General features: G+C 33.8%; 2 protein-coding genes across 3 annotated transcripts in view; one reads left to right on the top strand and one right to left on the bottom strand.

Moving 5' to 3' along the window:
* LOC142350883 (polyribonucleotide 5'-hydroxyl-kinase Clp1-like) overlaps positions 1 to 18,764 on the bottom strand; it is a 438,433-nt gene that overhangs the window by 153,593 nt on the left and 266,076 nt on the right. The window lies entirely within an intron of this gene.
* LOC142350402 (uncharacterized) overlaps positions 8,601 to 18,764 on the top strand; it is an 83,106-nt gene continuing 72,942 nt past the window's right edge. Inside the window, exons 1-2 of the mRNA XM_075402249.1 lie at positions 8,601 to 8,854; positions 10,909 to 11,100. Of these exons, the coding sequence (XP_075258364.1) occupies positions 8,693 to 8,854; positions 10,909 to 11,100 (354 nt within the window). The 5' untranslated portion in view covers positions 8,601 to 8,692. The remainder of the gene's footprint in view (positions 8,855 to 10,908; positions 11,101 to 18,764) is intronic.

Below are 18,764 nucleotides of genomic sequence, written 5' to 3'. Positions count from 1 at the left end.
TCGAATTTTTTCAGCTTCAGTGCTCAGAAAACCTCATTTCAAGTTTTATGCTATTTCGCTGAAGTTTTTGGCCACAAAATAGTTGACAGTTTTCTAATATCACCAGCTTAGCAAATTTTCGTTGCAGATTTTTTTCAAGTTTTTTTTGAAATTTAATGTCAATTTTCAAGTTTCTCCGGATTCAAAAGCCTGATGATAGGACACTGTTAAGTATCTAGACGTAATGGAACATTTTGCATGAATTCAACATCATGAATTTTGGCAATTTTTAACAAAATTTGCCGTTTTTTCCAGTTTTGCGATTTATTGTCATTATTCAGGTTTTTCTGCCTGAGGGGTCTGAAAACCTTCTTCGAGGTTGGATAATAATTTACTGCATTTTTAAAGATCTTTGAACTTTTTTCAATTTTTTAGGCACCAAGGCCCAAGGATTTACTCGAAGGTGTAATCGAAACTGCTATATTGGTTTTCAAGTTAATCGGATGACTATCAATGTTTTAATAACCCGAGTGTTAGCAACGTTTTTTAGAATTTTTTTCTTCAGTTTTTCGGAAAAATATTTTCATGTCTGAAGTTATGGGTCCTTATGTCGTTTTGTGCCAGTGAAAATATTTCAGGCTTGAAATAGGGATCTTGTATAGTCTCTTGAGACAAAGAAACGGTTCTCAAGATATATCACGAAGATTTGCAAGATTTTGATAAAATTCGAAGTTATTTTTAAAATTTTTGAGTAATTTTTCCTCTTCTGAGTGTAAAAATCATTACTGGCTAACGAAACTTTTTTAATCTTGCAGATGGTTTACATAATAGAATTTAAGAGACAATAAAAAGTTTTGAAGGTTTTTTAATACGGAATCTGGAATTTTTTTTAATAAAAATTTTGCCCTTTTCACTTTTTTCCAAATGATTAAATTACTAAAAGGGCACGAAACTAGAAAATGCAGTTTCAATTCTCGTCATGGAAAATAATTCCAGTTCTCTCACTGTCGGTTGGGGTCTTTTTCTTCTCTTTTTTGTTCGCGTTTCATCTTTCTCACCTTATTTCTCTCCCTCTCTCCCTCTCTCTCTCCATCCTTAACTCTTTTGTATGCCTCCCATCAGCTGCTGTTATGTGGCGTGATGTCATTATCGTCTACCCTCATTAACGTTGAACTATTTTAGAAAAATATGTATCGTAAATGACTTAATTAGCACCATTTAGGAGATCATTGTAAATTGCTCTCAAACGCAGTTTGTAGCAACTATATTAATCCTGTTGGTCTTTTTTCATGCAATTTTTCGCTGAGCCAATTTTTTGCCTGATCCATCAGACTTTTTGTCCTCAGAAATGGGATAAAAGGTAGTGCCCAGTCGGTTTTAGTTCTGTTAGAACTTTTCAGCCCACTAGTCTCTTTGGAGACTGACACTTATGGTGTGAAGGACAGTTCTTAGAAGTTGATCCCCCAGATCAACCCCCATTCCCCACCTGTGCACATTGTTTAGGCCGTAAGGACCCCGAGCAGCCAAAGTTCCCGCTTCCACCGTTGACTCCCCTGTGCCCCCCCCCCCCCCCCCCCCCCTACCCCACCGCCCACTGTCCCCCCCCCCCCCCCGCTGCGGTGTACCCCCTCCCCCGCTGCGCTCACCTCACTTCAATTAAGCTAAGGATATCCTAACTAAATCGTGGCTAGCTACTGATGGAGCCAACGGCTTGCTGGTCGTTTGAGACCAATACGCCCGACAATAGTCGGTTTTTTTCCTTTAAATCAAGAATCCACTACAAGTTCACTAAAAATTCACGAGAAATCCGACATCGGTTACGTAATGCAGATGTTTCAGCGACTCATCACGCAAATGCATATAGCGAAAATCCATTAGAACAATAGAAACAATGCTATAGTATTAATAGCCGCTACTATTTTGGACATCGTGGTCTTTTACAATCTAAGATTTGGATTGTTTTGGAGCTCTGTCTTTTTTTGTAAGACGTTTTTACACTTTTTTCATGGTTTTGAGCAGGATAAACAGTTAAAACTGAGCGAGCATCAGGTTTCATTAGTCTTAGCCACGATTAGTAGTTGTCTAATTGATTAGGGTGCTGAAGCAACCCGGAAGGCTATAATTCAAGGTTAAAAGGTCATTTTGAGGTCTTTTTTTAGCCCAAAATGTGCAATTTTTTTTGCATTTGTCGTCATTTTTCAAATTTTTTGTGGAACCAGTCTTAAAATGAGGTTTGTAAAAGTTGATAAAGGTCTTTTGCCAGTTTAATTACTTTTGTTACCATTTTGTGAGCTATATGTTTTTGTACTGCAGACATAATCACGCAAATTTATTCTAATCTTCAGAGTTTTAGATATTTTTTGTTTGAAAATATTGTCATTTTTAGGTTTTTCGTTTTTCCTCTAGGGTCTGATAATATGTTACTGCATAGGTTCTAGTCTTTAATGCGATGGTTTTCAATATTTTAACATCTCGGCTTTTAGCAGTTTTTTGATAAAATTTGCATTTTTTTCCAAATTTTTTCTGCCATTTTTTGTCAATATTTAAGTTTTTCAAGCTCCAGGGCGATGAAACATCCTCTACGGCTTCATAACAGGTCACTGAGGTTTTTCTGTAATGGTCATGGGATCGTTTTCAAAATTTTAAAACTGTTTTAATTTACTAATTTTTTGATAAACTTCGCAATTTTTGTCGATTCTTTGAAAAGTTTTGCCATTTTTTGTGTTTTTCCAGCCTCCTCAACGAACCTCTTCAATGATTTGAGGATTTGATTTGACAGTTTCAAGAGATAATTGAGTGGTTTTTAACATTTTTATATCACGAAGTTTAGCTATTCTTTATTTAAATTTGTAGTTTTTTCAAGTTTTTCTAAAGTATTTGTCGTTTGTTCAGGTTTTTTTCTGCCTCATTGGCCAGACAACTTCTTTTTGGGTGCTAATAGTATGTTACTGCATAGTTTCTAGGGGCAATAGAATGATTTTCGACTTTTAATAACACAAATTTCTTCAATAATTTGATAACATACGAATTTTTTGAAAAAAGTTTCTGAAAATTATTGTCATGTTTTTAGTTTACCGATCTTTTTGAGCCAACTAAACTTCTTATAGCTTAATATTAGTTTTCTGGATAGCCTTTTTGGACAATGAAACGGTTATGAAGAAACTAATACAAAAATCTATTGCAACGTTATATTAAAATTTGCAATTGTTTTTTAACTTTATATAATTTTAGTCATTTTCTAATTTTATCAATCGTTACCAATTTTTAAATCGGTCAAGGTTTTTTTCAATTCTTGCAGATAAAATAGTGGACACAATTTGGACAAAAAATAGCTCGGTATTTTTTAATATTTTGAATTTAAAAGCTTTCCTTAAACTTTCCAAATTTCATTGCATTTCTTTTAAATTATTTGTCAATTTTTTTTATATATGCTATTTTCATTGGCAAATAAAGCTATTTCAAGGCTTGTACTTTGGCTAGTGGGTATGTTAATTGGATCACACCTGGCCTTCAGATCAAAAACTCCAAGAGTTTCTGCAATGGTTATCTTTTTGTTTAGTTTGTTTGATTGTTTTTTGTTTTAGCTTCTCAACTTTTGATTGTTCGTTTTCTGGCTGGCATTGTTAAATTTTCTACTGGTCAGGTATTTTAGTTCTAAATTCTCATTCAATTCTTTGGATTGTATTGGTGTTTTTTATATCAGGGTCTCCATCGATGATTCTTGCGACCATTGACTTTTTCAATTTCAGTGACTTCAACTGCTTTGCTGTTAAAAATTGTTTGCGTGACGTTATTTGTTTTGCTTTAAGGTCTATTGCGTGATTTACCTCTTTCAAAAATGACTTCTGAACTCAACTAATGATTTTTAATTTTTATGATTTTTTAAAAGTTAAAGATCAATAGTGTATGTCTAAGTAGTGCCAAACGTATATGCCCTAATTCTTGAGTATTAGTCTTGATTTCTGGATTTCAAACATTAATTTCGAGAAATCTCTATTGCGTTTTTTTCTTTAGTGTCTCATAAAAATGAAAGTCCGAATATAACCCAAAAAGTGTAGTTTTCTGTTAAAGAATGGTGGTCAATCTGTCTATTTTATTTATTTAGTTGCTTCAATTCCATGAAAGGCCACAAGCGTCTATCGCGGGCATTTTGCGGCAGTCCGCCGGCTTTATTCTATTTTTCGTCTATGGTGCGACATTTGTTTAAACCGTTAATTTGATTATTCGCTGATCCTTACCATCCGACATTATTGAGGCCAATAAATAAGCCAACCAAAGTACAACACTTTTTCGCAAAAAAAATCAAAGACTAGGCATCAATTTTTAGCTAAAGTTAACGTCAAAGTCGTTGAAAACATTAGGTTTGAAACAAAACCAATTTAATTGTACCCCAATAACAACCTCCGGGACCTTTATTTTTTGAGTTTAAAGGATAAAAAACAAAGAGCACAAAAAATCTCCCAAAAGCTCACTAGAAGTTTTTGAGAACTAATTAAGTCAGTTTCATAACTGTGATTAGCTATGAATCATTAATTAGGTTCATATATGCCTCATTGGCAACCAATGTCACCAGTCATTAAGATTACTAAGTCAAATTTCGAATAGTCAACAATATTGTCTTACAACAAAACTTTAAGTCATAAAAAGCATTAGCTGCTTGTTTGAGACTTCAGGAAAATGCATATAGTTGCTGTTCGATCAATTATATACATTCTTATTAGCACCCAAGAGATAAACTGATCAGCAAAGAATCAAATTCTCGCACGTAAGAAGAAATGTAACCTTAAAAGTTTGATCAAACAGCACTTTTTCTCAACATCAAAGGTATTTTCAAGCAAAACACACGTCAAACGGATCAGATTTTTGGCTAATTTAATTTTTGGCTCGACTAATTCTCTAGTTTTACTTCTCACTATAGAGTTTTAAATAATTGTCAAACAGACACAGAATAGTGATCACTTGGAAAGTTATTAAGTAAAATGACCATGCAACAACTTGATAGCTGTTGAGCGTAATATGAAAAAGAAATGGTCTGAGGAATTAACGAAACGACCCGAAGTTGTCTTTGGTGAAGAAATTGGAGTTGCAAAAAATGATATCTGCTAGCAGAATTAACCAAAAAAACTTTTAAGCCAAAAAACTAAACAAAGTTGAATTCAATCTAAAAGGTTAGGAAATTCAAATACTTTGCCATCTGTTAAAAGTTCTCATAATTTCCAAACACTGTGTCTTGTGAAATCAAGAGTATCGTTTATCTCACACAATTTAAGGCCATTCAAGTTATTTGAAAACGAAAAACATAAAAAATTTCCTTAATTTCTTGTGAAATTTCGTGGAAAAAATTAGTTGAAACAAAATTTATCCAGACCTCTAAAGAAATTGTCTACGAGCGTTGAGCAAATCAGTTACAAATATTTCCGATGATTCGGAGCCCAGGGCCCAAATAAGCGTAAAAAATTGCAAATGTTAAAGACAAATTAGCGTAAATCCACATAATTTCGCAAAGGTTTAATGTCTAAAAACACATTCCAGGTATTGATATTTTGATCAGTAATAACTCTTTCTACTAGGTAAAATTGTATGAACATAAAACAGCTCCAAACACATGAACAAAAATTTTTGATCTCTCAACATAATTTTTTACACTTGCATTTCTTGCTATGTTTCAAAGGGAGTTATGAACTTTACAGCTTTATTTTGTCCTCTTCGAATTTTGCACTGAAAGCAATTCAGACCTAACTCACTACCTGTGCTTCCTATTTTTTGCTTCCTTCACTTATCAAAATGTATCAAAAAGCTATAACGCTTCCTTGAGTCATCCAGACGAGTAAACCAAAATAAATGACTGCCCGATTATTTCTTTATTTGTTTTTTTTTCAACTCGAATTACTAAAAAGTTCTGAAATAAAATTCTAATAAATTGAGTTATTGAAACTTAATTTCGGACATACATCAAAAGACAAAAGAGTGGAAAACAGTGAGTTATTCAATGTCAAAAAGGAGGTTGGGATACTGATTTGCAGGCAATGGCGTTTTCTAAAGGAGTATCAAAAGCTATAACAAAACTGATATCGAACCGAAGAGCAAAATTGAATAAATTTAGGCATATGGCATATAGGGGCACCATAAGTTCTAAATTGTTTCCAAAACTCCAACGTGTTATGAAACTAACAGCAAAAATGTGATTTTGCTACAACCAAACGAAAAAGGGATACACTCTCTCACGTGTGATGGAAAATCTTTTAAGATTCCACAAATGAAGCATTTAGCGTTTACAAAACGGACCCAATCCCAAAACAAAAAAGCAATCACAGAGTAATTAATATTAAAGCGTTAATGCAGGCTCCAAATTTCTTCAAAAAAAAGTTCATCTCAAAGATAGCAGAATCAAGAGAGACGTCCAATAAAAATTTTGGAAGAAAGCAGATTTATTAGTTGCGAGCAGTGACCAAGAATCAGAAAAAAAACGAAAAATGTCGAATAACACCTTGATAAAGCCCACGTATCAGACAATGGTGAAAAACGAAGGTTTGTTATGCTGAACCCAGCATAGTTCTAAAGGCGTCAAGAAGGATTAAGAAACTGTCCAAACCAAAACGCAAAGTAGAATGACCATGCAACAACTTGTTAGCTGTTGAGCTTAAAATGAAAAAAAAACAGTCTGAGGAATTACCGAAACAACCCGGAGTTGTCTTCGGTGAAGAAATTGGAGTTGCAAAAATATGATATCTGCTAGCAGAATTAACCAAAAAAAAAACAAATTTTAAGCCAAAAAAACTAAACAAAATTGAATTTAATCTAAAAGGTAAGGAAATTCATACACTTTGTCATCTGTTAAAAGTTCTCATAATTACCAAACACTTTGTCTTGTGAAAACAAGAGCATCAATTATCTCATACAATTTAAGGCCATTCAAGTTATTTGAAAATGAAAAAACAAAAAATTTCCTTAATTTCATGTGAAAATTTTTGAAAAAAGTTAGTTCAAACAAAATTTATTCAGACCTCTAAAGAAATTGTCTACGAGCGTCGAGCAAATCAGTTACAAATAGTTCCGATGAACCGGAGCCCGGGGCCCAAATAGCGTAAAAAACTGCAAAATCTTGAAGAGAAATTAGCGTAAATCCACATAAATTGACAAAGGTTTAATGCCTAAAAACACATTCCAGGTATTGATATTTTAGTCAGTAATAACTCTTTCGACTAGGTAAAATTGTATGAACATAAAACAGCTCCAAACACATGAACAAAAATTACTGATCTCTTAACATAATTTTTTACACTTTCATTTCTTGCTATGTTTCTAAGGGAGTTTTTTGAACTTTACAGCTCTATTTTCTCCTCTTCGAATTTTGCACTGAAAACAATTCAGACCTAAGTCATTACCTGTGCTTCCTGTTTTTTTTGCTCCTTCACTTATCAAAATGTAACAAAGAGCCATAACGCTTCCTCGAGTCATCAAACGAGTAAACCCATGGAAATGACTGCCCGAGCATTTCACAATTTGATATTTTTCAACTCGAATTACTAAAAAGGGTTCTGAAGTAAAAACCTAAAACATTGAATTATTGAAACTAAATTTGGGACATATATCAAAAGACACAAACGTGGAAAAAAGTGAGTTTTTCAATGCCAAAAAAGAGGTTGGGATACTGATTCGCAGGCAATGGCGTTTTCTAAAGGAGTGTCAAAAACTATAACAAAACTGAAATGGAACCGAAGAACAAAATTGAATAAATTTAGGCATACACGGGCACCATACGTTCTAAATTGTTTCCACAACTCCAACGTGTTATTAAACTAACAGGAAAAATATGATTTTGCCAAAACCAAACGAAAAAGGGATACATTGTCTCGCATGCGATGGAAAATCTTTTAAGATTTCACAAATGAAGCATGTAGCATTTATAAAACGGACCCCACCCCAACAAAAAAGCAATCACAGAGCAATTAGTGTTAAAGCGTTAATGCAGGCACTAAATGTCTTCAAAAAAAAGTTCATCTCAAAGATAGCAGAATCAAGAGAAACGTCCAACAAAAGTTTTCGGAAGAAAGTAAATTTATTAGTTGCGAGCAGTGACCAAGAATCAGAAAAAAGCGAAAAATGTCGAATAACACCTTAATAAAGCCAACGTATCAGACAATGGTGAAAAATGAAGGTTTGTTATGCTGAACCCAGCATAGTTCTAATGGCGTCAAGAAGCATTAACAAACTGCCCAAACCAAAACGCAAAAATATTTGCTAAAGCAATTCATATCGTTAATGGAAGCTCTAAATGGATTCAAAAAGTTCAACAAAAGAAAACCGTTCAAAAAAATGAGAACAGAAAAATTTTGAAGAAAAATACAGGAAAGCATGCAAAAGTTCGATTTTAAAAAGCAGTTTGTAGTAGGCAAAGCAATAAGCATGCATTATTAGTAATCTTTTCATTATATGGTTTCCAATATCTGTCAATAAAAACATATGAAATGGAAACAAATAAATAAGCTAGAACCTAATTGAAATACCGTAATCTGTTTAAATCTGTCATCATTGCAGCTATCATTCTAAACGTTGTTGATAACTTTAATTTGAAAACGTAAAGGTCAAAGCTGAAAACAGATGTCAATTTTCAGATCAGATTATACGTTATAGACAGCCGATATATATTAAAAAGTTCAACTTGTGGTTGCGTCACGTAAAGGACGCAGAGTCAATTCGTGAAGATTTTGAAATGTTGGAAGTTGCAAACGGGTTTCCCTACTTCCCATGTGTGTGTGGATACGATCCTGTTGTGAAGTCTCAGAACAGATACAATGACGTAGATAGAGGAGTGCTGCCTTATGAGCATACCAGAGTCAAGTTGTCCATGAATTCAATGTGGACAGATCTGCAGGTAATTTCTCCTAAATCAGATTCTCGTATAATCAACTATCAGTTTTCATCCTAGAAATAAAACTGAGGTACCACTTCAAAAAATAATGCAGCCAAAGTGTTTAAAAACTGCAAATTTGATTTATAGTTTTACAAATATTTGCAAATCAATTTTTGAGTTTGCAAATTTTTGCAAATTTAATCCAAATATTTGTAAACAATTTACAATTTTTTGTAAATATTTTATAAGACCAGGGTTTCATAATCCCAAAAATAATAGAGCCAAGCATTAATTCAATTTTGAAGGATTTCTATTTAGCTGTACGGATTTTTATATGAATTGTCAAAAACTGGTTGCTTTAATACCACGTTGACTAAACGAATCTCAATTTTCATTGATGGAATAAAGCTGAAGTTTTTCCACTTTATTCTGACAAAAAAACTGCAAGGTCGAAAATTATGTGAAAAAATATTTTTTGATCTTTTGTGGAAAATTGTCAAAAAGAACCAAAAATGGAAAGTAATTGGTCGGGAAATTGTCAAAACATATATTTTCGGGCTCCACAATTAGAGAAGGGATTGGAATGGAGTTGTTTCTAATCGATAAATCTCTAACATTCCAGCAAACAGATTAGTTATGCGATGGTTTTCAGGTACGAGAAATAAAGCCTAACTTTTGTTGTGTTTTAACCATGCTTTCGAATTTAATATTTCTGAACAATCTTTGAATAGAAAGAACTGAGATAGAGCAGAAAGAAGCAACGATATTGTCCAGTCAAAAAAACTTTCCTGTTAAAACGTTCGAAGCTTTTTTAGTGTTTCGTCTGAAATACGTTCTAACAGGTTTTTGGAGTCAAAAAAGTTGCACAAAAAAGTTTTATGATTTTGTATGGGTCATGGTCTATGGTCTATGGTCTTTTCATATGGTATCCAAGACACTATATATTTTTTTCTAATTATAAATGTTTGTATCACCATTTTTTGTCTGAATCCCCATAGGATGTTGTGGAAAGCAATTTTTTAGGTTGCGCTAAAAATATGATATTGGAAGCCCGGGTTGCTCGCCATACAAAAATCTGAGTAATCGTATAAGGTCATATATGAACCCCGGTAATCATAGAAGGTCATATACGATTTGTATGATATCCTGAAAATAATACAAGGGTCATACAACTTTTTAAAAGATGCTTAAACAGTCGAAATTGTCACCCCTATTTCACCTTAGATAAGTTGAATTATGATACCAGTTCAAATTATACCAAACATGGCAATGAATTGTCCTTGTTATCGTACAAGGTCGTTAATGATATTATGATTTCCTTGTAGCCATACAAGGATCATAAAGAGAAATTGATTTTTTCAAGAAAAGTGAAATATACAAAAGTCCATCACGCTCCAACATTTTTATGTCGCTCTTTTCTGAAATTGAGAAGATTTCACTTTTTTCCTGCTAATCATACAAGGTCATATACGATTGTGTGACTACCCTATAATCATGCAAATTTCACAGCAAGAATTGGCAACAAGAAAAGTTACTCCTATTATCAGAAAATCACCTTAGTAGACCACTAATTCAACTGAAAGACCTGGTTTAATGAAAATTATCATGTGGACAACAGATTGTATTTGGAACGGACCGCAAACAAGTAAATTGTTGAGCAAAGAGCACTTTTTTAGTTTGAACAACCTAAGATCTCCTTTTTTTTTGTAAAAATGACAAATTCTAATATGAAGCTCAACGTAGGCGATCTTAGAGGTTCTTTTTTAGAAAAGAATAACAGCACGCTCTACTAGAATAAATTATCACCTTTAAGTTTTTTATGGTCTTATGTATGGTATCAAAGAAGCCATATAACCATACATGTCATACGTATTTTTCCAATAATCATATAGGGTGGTTAACCGGGTAAAATAGACTTTGATGCATACACGAGTTAATCTTAATAAGCATAGATGACTAAGGATAGAGGACATTACAGTATCACTTCGTACGAGTTAGCTCACTTTTTACAAGGTGACTATTCTGGAACGTCGGGACAACCCCCTGCATCCCCTGAAAAATTTTTTGGGCTTCAGATAGACATTGACAACCAGATGCACTATCAGATGATGTTCAACAGAGGCTACAACGGAGGAGACTATATCAATGCCAACTTCATTCCAGGAGCAGGCGGATCTTCCAAAACGAGACCGGACACCTACATTGCCACGCAAGGTCCCATGACAAACACATTCAACCAGTTTTGGAGGATGGTCTGGGAGTATGAGGTTGGTTGGGCGCAAAGCCTAAAAGAAAAATGTTAAGTGTATGGATTGGAACTCGCTGAGCACTAATGTGCAATATTTTTGGTAGTTGCAAATTTTCTGATTTAAACCATTTCGATATAGCACTATTCCATATAGCATCAAATAAATTGGAGAACTTTACACTTTATTCCAGATTGAGAAATATTAATCCCCCAGTTAACTATCATCTCTCGCACTTTGTTTCAATGCTGAAAACGGGATAAATTGTGAGTTATTAATAGTCGTGAAAACAATTTTTTAACTTTCTTTGATCTTGAAATCAATTTTGTCAAGTTAATCGAAAGTTAACTTGAATTTCAAATCACAATTGGAAATTGTAATATACCAAAAATATGCGTTAGCCCTAATGTTACATCACGACTGACATCCAGAAAATTTCCAGAAAATGGGTTTCCTTCGGTTGGACGCTGTGTTCTATTTAGGAACATCGCCAAGCTCGTGGTGCAATATCGCAAAGAAATTTTGAAAAGTGACTCATCCTGATGACGGACAGATCGATTATTAAAAAACAATTAAAACTGCCTTAAAAAACGAACTAAAAGCGCAGAAATTAATTACAAACCAAAACTGACCAAAGTTGTTGGTGAACTGATTACTTTCAGCTAAAAAACAGTTCAATTCAAAACATTGCGTTTTTGAATTAACTAATAGTCCTTGTTGCGTAAATGAAATTGTAATGAGACCTTCCTCTGCCTTTTCCCTCATTCTTTACTTGGCATTAGGTGGCATATGTAATATTTCTCAAGAAATTTAATTAATAGCCGCACAGCGATAGCTGGGGCTATTATTGGCGCCAATTTCACTCTGATTTTTACTGTTTTTTCGATTTTTTGGATCGGATTTTTTTCTAAATGGTTTTCCCAATCCATTCACAGCTCATTCTGGGCCTAGTTCTTTGTTTGATATATATTTTCATTTCTCGGTAGTGGTTTTTTGTTCACATGCGGCATTTTGACTTTGATTTTCTGTTTTTTTCTTATTTTTTTATCTGAGTTTTTTTAAAAAATGGATTTCTCAATTCACTCATAGTCCATTCTAGGTCTAGTTTTTCTGTTTAGTCAATAAAAATTCTTCGAATTGTACGTCAGGACTTGTCCTGCTATGTTTTTTATTTCGTCGTCGCAATTTTTGTTACGACCATGACGTAACAACCACTGCAAATCTGCTTTTTGTTCATTCGTTCATGCAATTTCAACTGAAATGCGTGCGTGACGTCATTTTTCGCTCTTAGTGGAGCTAGTTTTTTTGTTGATTCGCGTGATTAAATTTTTGGTCACACTTGACTTACCTCACTCTCAAAAATGACTTCCTCACTTTGAAATTGACTTTTTTTAACTTTAATTCAAAGAGATACGGTCAAATGGGTATGTGTCACTCTAAATGAAGGTAATCAGAGAGCAGCTAATAGAGGCAGCAAAAACTTATACAGATTTTTAATCAAAATATAGCATATCAGCCTTCAATGAAAAGACGAGTTTTTTGGATCTGTCTTTTTTAGAGTTTCTTTTGAGACTGGAGATCTACGAAGCTATAGCGGCTTTTTACTACTTTTCTTGACAATGTTTTACTGTAGGAGTTGTCCGCGTTCTTAACTCGGATATATGCGTCACTTTTTCTCTTAGTGCCTGTTCTTGGGTGAGCAGGAAAACACTGAAAAGAGTTGTCAATGTTCTCCACGCTATATGTAACACATCGAAACCGTCATATTTTTGTTTTATTTAATAACTACGACAGTATCAATTAGAGAAAAGAAGGAATACCTATTCGACGAAGAAATATCTCTCCCCACACTAATTGTGGATTGAGAAGACAATTAGCCATCGTAATAACTAATCAAGTCTTTCTTTTGGATCTCAATTCAGAAAAAAAAATTTTAATGACTATTTTATGAGCTATATGTCTTGGTATTACAAACACAAACACGCAAAATGATACTAATTTTTGCAATTTTTTCAAGTTTTTTGAACATTTTTGTCTTTTTTGAGTTTTTCCACATTCAAGGGCCAAAGATTCTCTTTTGAGGTTCGATAATAGGGCACTGCATAGTTTCTAGTAACAACAGATTGGTTTTCAACATTTTAATGTCCGAAATTTTAGCACATTTTTGATAAAATTTGCAATTTTTTTCAAGGTTTTCTAAAGTTTTTGTCAATTTTTCGTATTTGTCCATTCTCAAGTACCAAAAAACCTATTCCACGGTCTGATGAAAGTTACTGCAGGGCTGTTAGTTTCAATGGATTTGTTTTCAATAACTTAACCTTTCGAATGTTAGAAATTCTTGGTAAAATTTGCAATTTTTTTCAAGGTTTTCTAAAGTTTTTGTCAATTTTTCGTATTTGTCCATTCTCAAGTACCAAAAAACCTATTCCACGGTCTGATGAAAGTTACTGCATAGTTTTTAGTTTCAATGGATTTGTTTTCAACAATTTAACCTTTCGAATGTTAGAATTTTCTTGATAAAATTTGTAATTTTTTTAAGTTTTTCCAAAACAATTGTCTTTTAGTCAGTTTTTCTCAACTCAGTAGCCAGCTAACCTCATCCAAGGTTTTATAGTATGTTATTAAATAGTTGCTAGGGGGCAAGTGAATGGTTTTATACATTTTATATGAAAGAATTATTTGAAATTTTAAATTTTTTCTAAAAATTATTGCCTATCGGTCTTTGAGCCCATGAATTTTTGAAGGCTTGGAATTGGGTTACGGTATGGCGTCTAATAGCCTCTAGATACACAGAAACGATTCTGAAGATTTTAATATCACGATCCGTAACATTTCATTAAAATTTGCAATTGATTTTTTTTTTTTGAATTTTTTGGTCATTTTTGGGTTAATCGATCTTCAAGGGCCAATGAATTTCTTTCAGTTATTGTAGATATAACACTGGACCGATTTCAGAAACAAAAATTGGTTTTGAACAAATTTTTGAAATAGGTATAATTAAAGAGATCAAATTTTGCCTTAAGGGTAAAAGCTTCTAGAGTTTTAGCAATGAGTATATTTTTGTTCAGTTTTTGATTGTTTTAATTTCTCAGTTTTTTGGAGATGATTAATTGCTCTTGAACGCAGTTCATAGCAATTATTGTAAACGTGTGTGTCTTTTGCCAATGCAAATCTTTCGCTTGACAATTTTGCACTTTTCTTCTAGAACATTCTTTGACTTCTCAGTTGACTTTTTTACGCTTTCGTTCATCATTTTTGAGTGATCTCTATTACTCTCACTCCGAAGCAAAGTTGTTGCTAATATATAATCGGTTGCAGTACAGCAAAAACTACGTGACTTACGGTGCAGTTGGAAATGCGGGTTGTTGTTAATTGGGAGGTCAGTGGTTCGAATCCCGTTGGGCGCAGGGTCTTTTTGCACCCATGAAGAAAAATTGATTTAGTCTACAAACCCTGAATTAAATTGCCTCGCCTGTCGTTCAAGAGCAATTCTTCCGACACTTGTCGGTTTATGTTTTTGTTTCTGTTTTGGCTGGTATTGTTCGCGTTTTTAGGGACGTTTTTGCTATTATTTTCTGCTAGTCCGAACTTGTATGTGCAATTCACCTGTCTCGATTACTTGAAATTCTGTTTTCCCCTTGTATTTGTACTTGTACAAGTTGAAAAATTAATTGAGTTTTTGTTTCTTTGTTGGGTTTATTACGCTTCAGCCAAGTTTCAATTGCGATATATTTCATTGAGATAATTCAATTAGTCTTTTCTCTTGTTGAGGCTCAATGCAATCAGGAAGTAATGATTCGATATGCTGCTTTTTGGCGAAGACATCTTTGATTCGCGTCCGGAATTCTTCCGACTATGTTATTTAACAACTAATTGCACAGTTTGATGTTTTTTGAAGTCAAATTGATTTTAGTACCGCCGAAACACGAAGTGGAGCTAAAAAGCGAGTGGTTTTGCTGCGTGACAATTTTTCGCTCCGATTTCAAAGTTGAGTGAGAAAGTGGTGAATGAACAAAAATTTGCGGATCTTTTGCAATTTTGCCCTCCCCCCTAGTGCGTTATTCTCCCCCAGTTACAGAGCGCTTGCCATTTTCTAGTTGACCGTTATTTAAGATTATGGCACTTGTTTCTGGGGTTGCAAATAATATACACCCACTAAACTGGAAGCTGGGCACATACGGAAGAAATCCAAATTTGCTTTGTTGCTAGTGGTTTTTAGTAGCCGCTCCAGCAATTCCAGGCGGCTATTATTGCGATCCTAATTTCTTTTTATCGTCTAACAGATTTTGTTTGGTCTTACCCTGGCTTCTTGGAATTGACTTTTGCAATGACTTCAGTGACTTCTACTGGTTTGCAGTTAAAATTTGTGTTCGTGACGCCATTTCTGCTTTAATGTCAATTGCGTGACTTACCTCACTAAAAAAATGACTTCTGAACTCACTAATGGAACTTTAAGTTTTATGAACATTTACTAATTAAAGGTCAATAGTGTGCATCTAAGTAGTGCCAAACTTATATGCCCTAATTCCTGAGTAATAGAGTATTGAGTATTAGTATCAAATATAAATTTTGAAAAAGCTCCATTAGGGTTTTCTCCTTGTAAAGCCAGTGTGTCTCATAAAAATGACAGTCAGAATCTAACCCAAAAAGTCGAGTGGTCTATTAAAAAGCTGGTGGTCGATCTGTCGATCTTATTTCTCTAGTTGTATCAATTCGTGGTAAGCCACAAGCGTCTATCGCGGCCATTTTCCGGCAATCTGCCGGCTATGTTTAACTAATGTTCCCAACACCTGCAAGTCCACGCCTTATTATCCATCCCGCCTCAAACTACCCATCATCCCATCATCAACTACCTATTCATTCCCGCGCAATCCCCCAAGTTACCTATTATCTCTCGCAAAAAAATTCAAAGTTGAAAACGACAAAATCTCTGTCGGATTTTTTAAAACACTTTCTGCAGTAAGGTTATTTGTTTTCTTCTCATTTCTCTTTTGTTAATTCTGCTATTTGATATATCTACGGTTTTTTTTTGCAAGAAGCTTTTAGAATTCTAGTTTATTGTACATAATATGATCTTTTGAGAAGTGTTTACACATTTTCCTCTAACTTTTGGCTTTGAAAAATGTATTAAATCGCTGCTGCTTTTCTAGACGGGAGCGCTTACCGCAAATTTTGAAAGAATACGAGTGTGTACTTTGAAATTAGGTTAAACACGTTTAATGAGTTCAAAGCGCTGATATTTCTTAAATGGAAGGCTTAGATGTATCGCTGATGTTGCTCAACATATCGTTTCTCTATCGTTGGTCTTACTTAAATTCAACGCTTAGTTGCTGTTTTTGCTCTGTTGCTAAATCGTGTAAAAGTATCGATTAGAAAAGATAAAACTATTTAGGATCAAGGTTTTGAAGCACTAAATTTGTGTGAACGATATTTAATAGCTCCCGATTAAAGTTTAAAGTAATCGTTGTAAACATGTGTGTCTTTTTTGGCTGACGGTATTTACGTTTTTCTTCTAGATCTTTTTTTGACTTTTTGAGTGAATTTTTAATGGCCGCCGTCAGCCTCTCAACGGCTATTACTTAGGCGTTCTCCTTTTTTACAGTTTAAAGAATGTGAATAGTATTGCGGCGCTGTCCTTTTGTTAATGATCTGTTCACACTTTCAGTTGAGCTAAAAAGCGAGTGGTTTTACAGCGTGAGTAGGTTAGAAAACGGTGCTTCACGCTTGAGTTTTTCGTTTTTGAGTGATCTAAGCTGCTCTTTTTGAAATAAATTTTGTTGCTATTGTAAAGCATTGGTGAGTGAAAATGATTCAACGTCTTTGTAGCTTATTGGATACGATGTAGGACTGGCATCCTTCAGGTCCAGCGTTCCCTGAAATTGCCAGAGCCTGTTGCCCCAGCTTGTTTGAGAGCAATTCATGCAACATTAGACAGTTTATGTTTTTAAACGCAATTTAGCGCTTATCTTATTAATAGACGCGTCCTCAATTCGAGGCAGCTATTATAGCGCTCCTAAATTTTTTACAATTCAAAGAATTTGAATTGTATTGGGGCGCTGTCTTTTTTACGACTCGAAGAGGAGTATTGGAGAAGTCCTTTTTTTAATCAATTTTATTGTAGTGATTTTTGAAGCGGGAGATGAAACGCGTGAAAAAATTTGGAGTGATTTTGGTGCTGAACAAAAGTGAAGAGCGGAGCGAAAAGAGAGTGGTTTTTGTTCATACCGCTGTTTATGAGCGAGCGAGAAATTGATGTGTGAAAAAATTTTCTCTAAGCGAGCAAAATTTTTTTGTTCACGTGCGGCATTTTAAAGCAGTTTTTTTCATTTGTTTTCGTTAAAAGGTTTGGTTATAATTTTGTTTTAATTTTAGGCTCGTTTCGGTAGTGGTTTGAAGGTTTCTGGAAATTCGTATGAATTTTATGATAATTCGGTGGTTTTTATTGTATTTTGCTGATTTTCGGGCTAATTTTTGCGTTTTTTTGACAATTATTTTGTTTTACTGGCTCAAATGGGTATTGAAGAAACCCCTTCTACTTGAGCAATATTATGATAACAAATGGTAACAGTTTTGTGGGTAAGAATCATTTTTTTGTTGAGAAAAATGACAAAAAAATGGCGAAAATTGGAAATATTTTTCTTAACTTTTTGCTGTTTTTCGTTTCTTTCTGTTTTTAGCTAAGTTTCTTTGCCTATTATGACTTGACTATTGTTTTGCGATCATCTGGATACCCTATTGGCTGAAGGGAATTTTTCTTTGGATTTATATGTTTTTTAAAATATTAAAAAAATATTTAGTAGCTTTTACCAGTTTTTCAGTAAAAGTTGTTTTTAAGAGCTTTTTTTTCATAATTTAGCCCAAAGTATTTTTTCAAAATTCACATTAGTGGTTATATAAGTACTAGTTGGTTTGATGAAGTTATTTTGGCAGAGACAATTTTTTTGAGGATCTCAATTTATAACAAAATTTGATCAGATTTTCTATCATATTTTAACAGATTTGATTTTATTGTTTTTACTTTTTTGTTTCATGACTTTGTTTGAAGATAATCATAAAATAGTGAGGGCACGTTTTGTTTGACGAGTAGTTGGATGGCGTTTAAATGGGTTTTCACTTCGAGTCGTTTCCGGAATTCTTCGGGCTATGTTTTTTTTTAAGATCTGTTCACACATTTTCATGATTTTTGAAGTCAAATTGGAGTAGTGATTTTGGTCACGCCGAAACAGGAAGTGGAGTGAAAAAGCGAGTGGTTTTGGGGCGTGAAATTTTTTCGCTCCAAATTTAAAGTAGAGTGAGAAAACGGTGTTTGAAAAAAATTTCGCTTTTTCGCTAGTGGTTTTTTGTTCACATGCGGCAATTTCGCTTTGATTTTTTCTGTTTTTTCGATTTTTTGGATCGGATTTTTTCTAAATGATTTCAAATTCTTTTATAGGTCTGGTTTTTTGTTTAGTCAATGAAAATTCTTTGAATTGTACGTCAGGACTTGTCCTGCTATGTTTTTTTTTTTCGTCAAAATTTTTGTTACGACCATATGACGTCACAAACACTAAATCTGCTTTTTTATTCATTCGTTCATGCAATTAAAACTGAAATGACTTCTGAGCTCACTTATGAAACTTTAAATTTTATGAACATTTACTTATTAAAGGCCAATAGTGTGCATCTAATTAGTGCCAAACATATGC

The sequence above is a fragment of the Convolutriloba macropyga genome, chromosome 12, assembly GCF_964194025.1.
Source record: "Convolutriloba macropyga chromosome 12, txConMacr16.3, whole genome shotgun sequence".
In the NCBI taxonomy this organism is placed as follows: domain Eukaryota; kingdom Metazoa; phylum Xenacoelomorpha; order Acoela; family Convolutidae; genus Convolutriloba; species Convolutriloba macropyga.
This window is presented reverse-complemented; position numbering and strand designations above follow the sequence as displayed.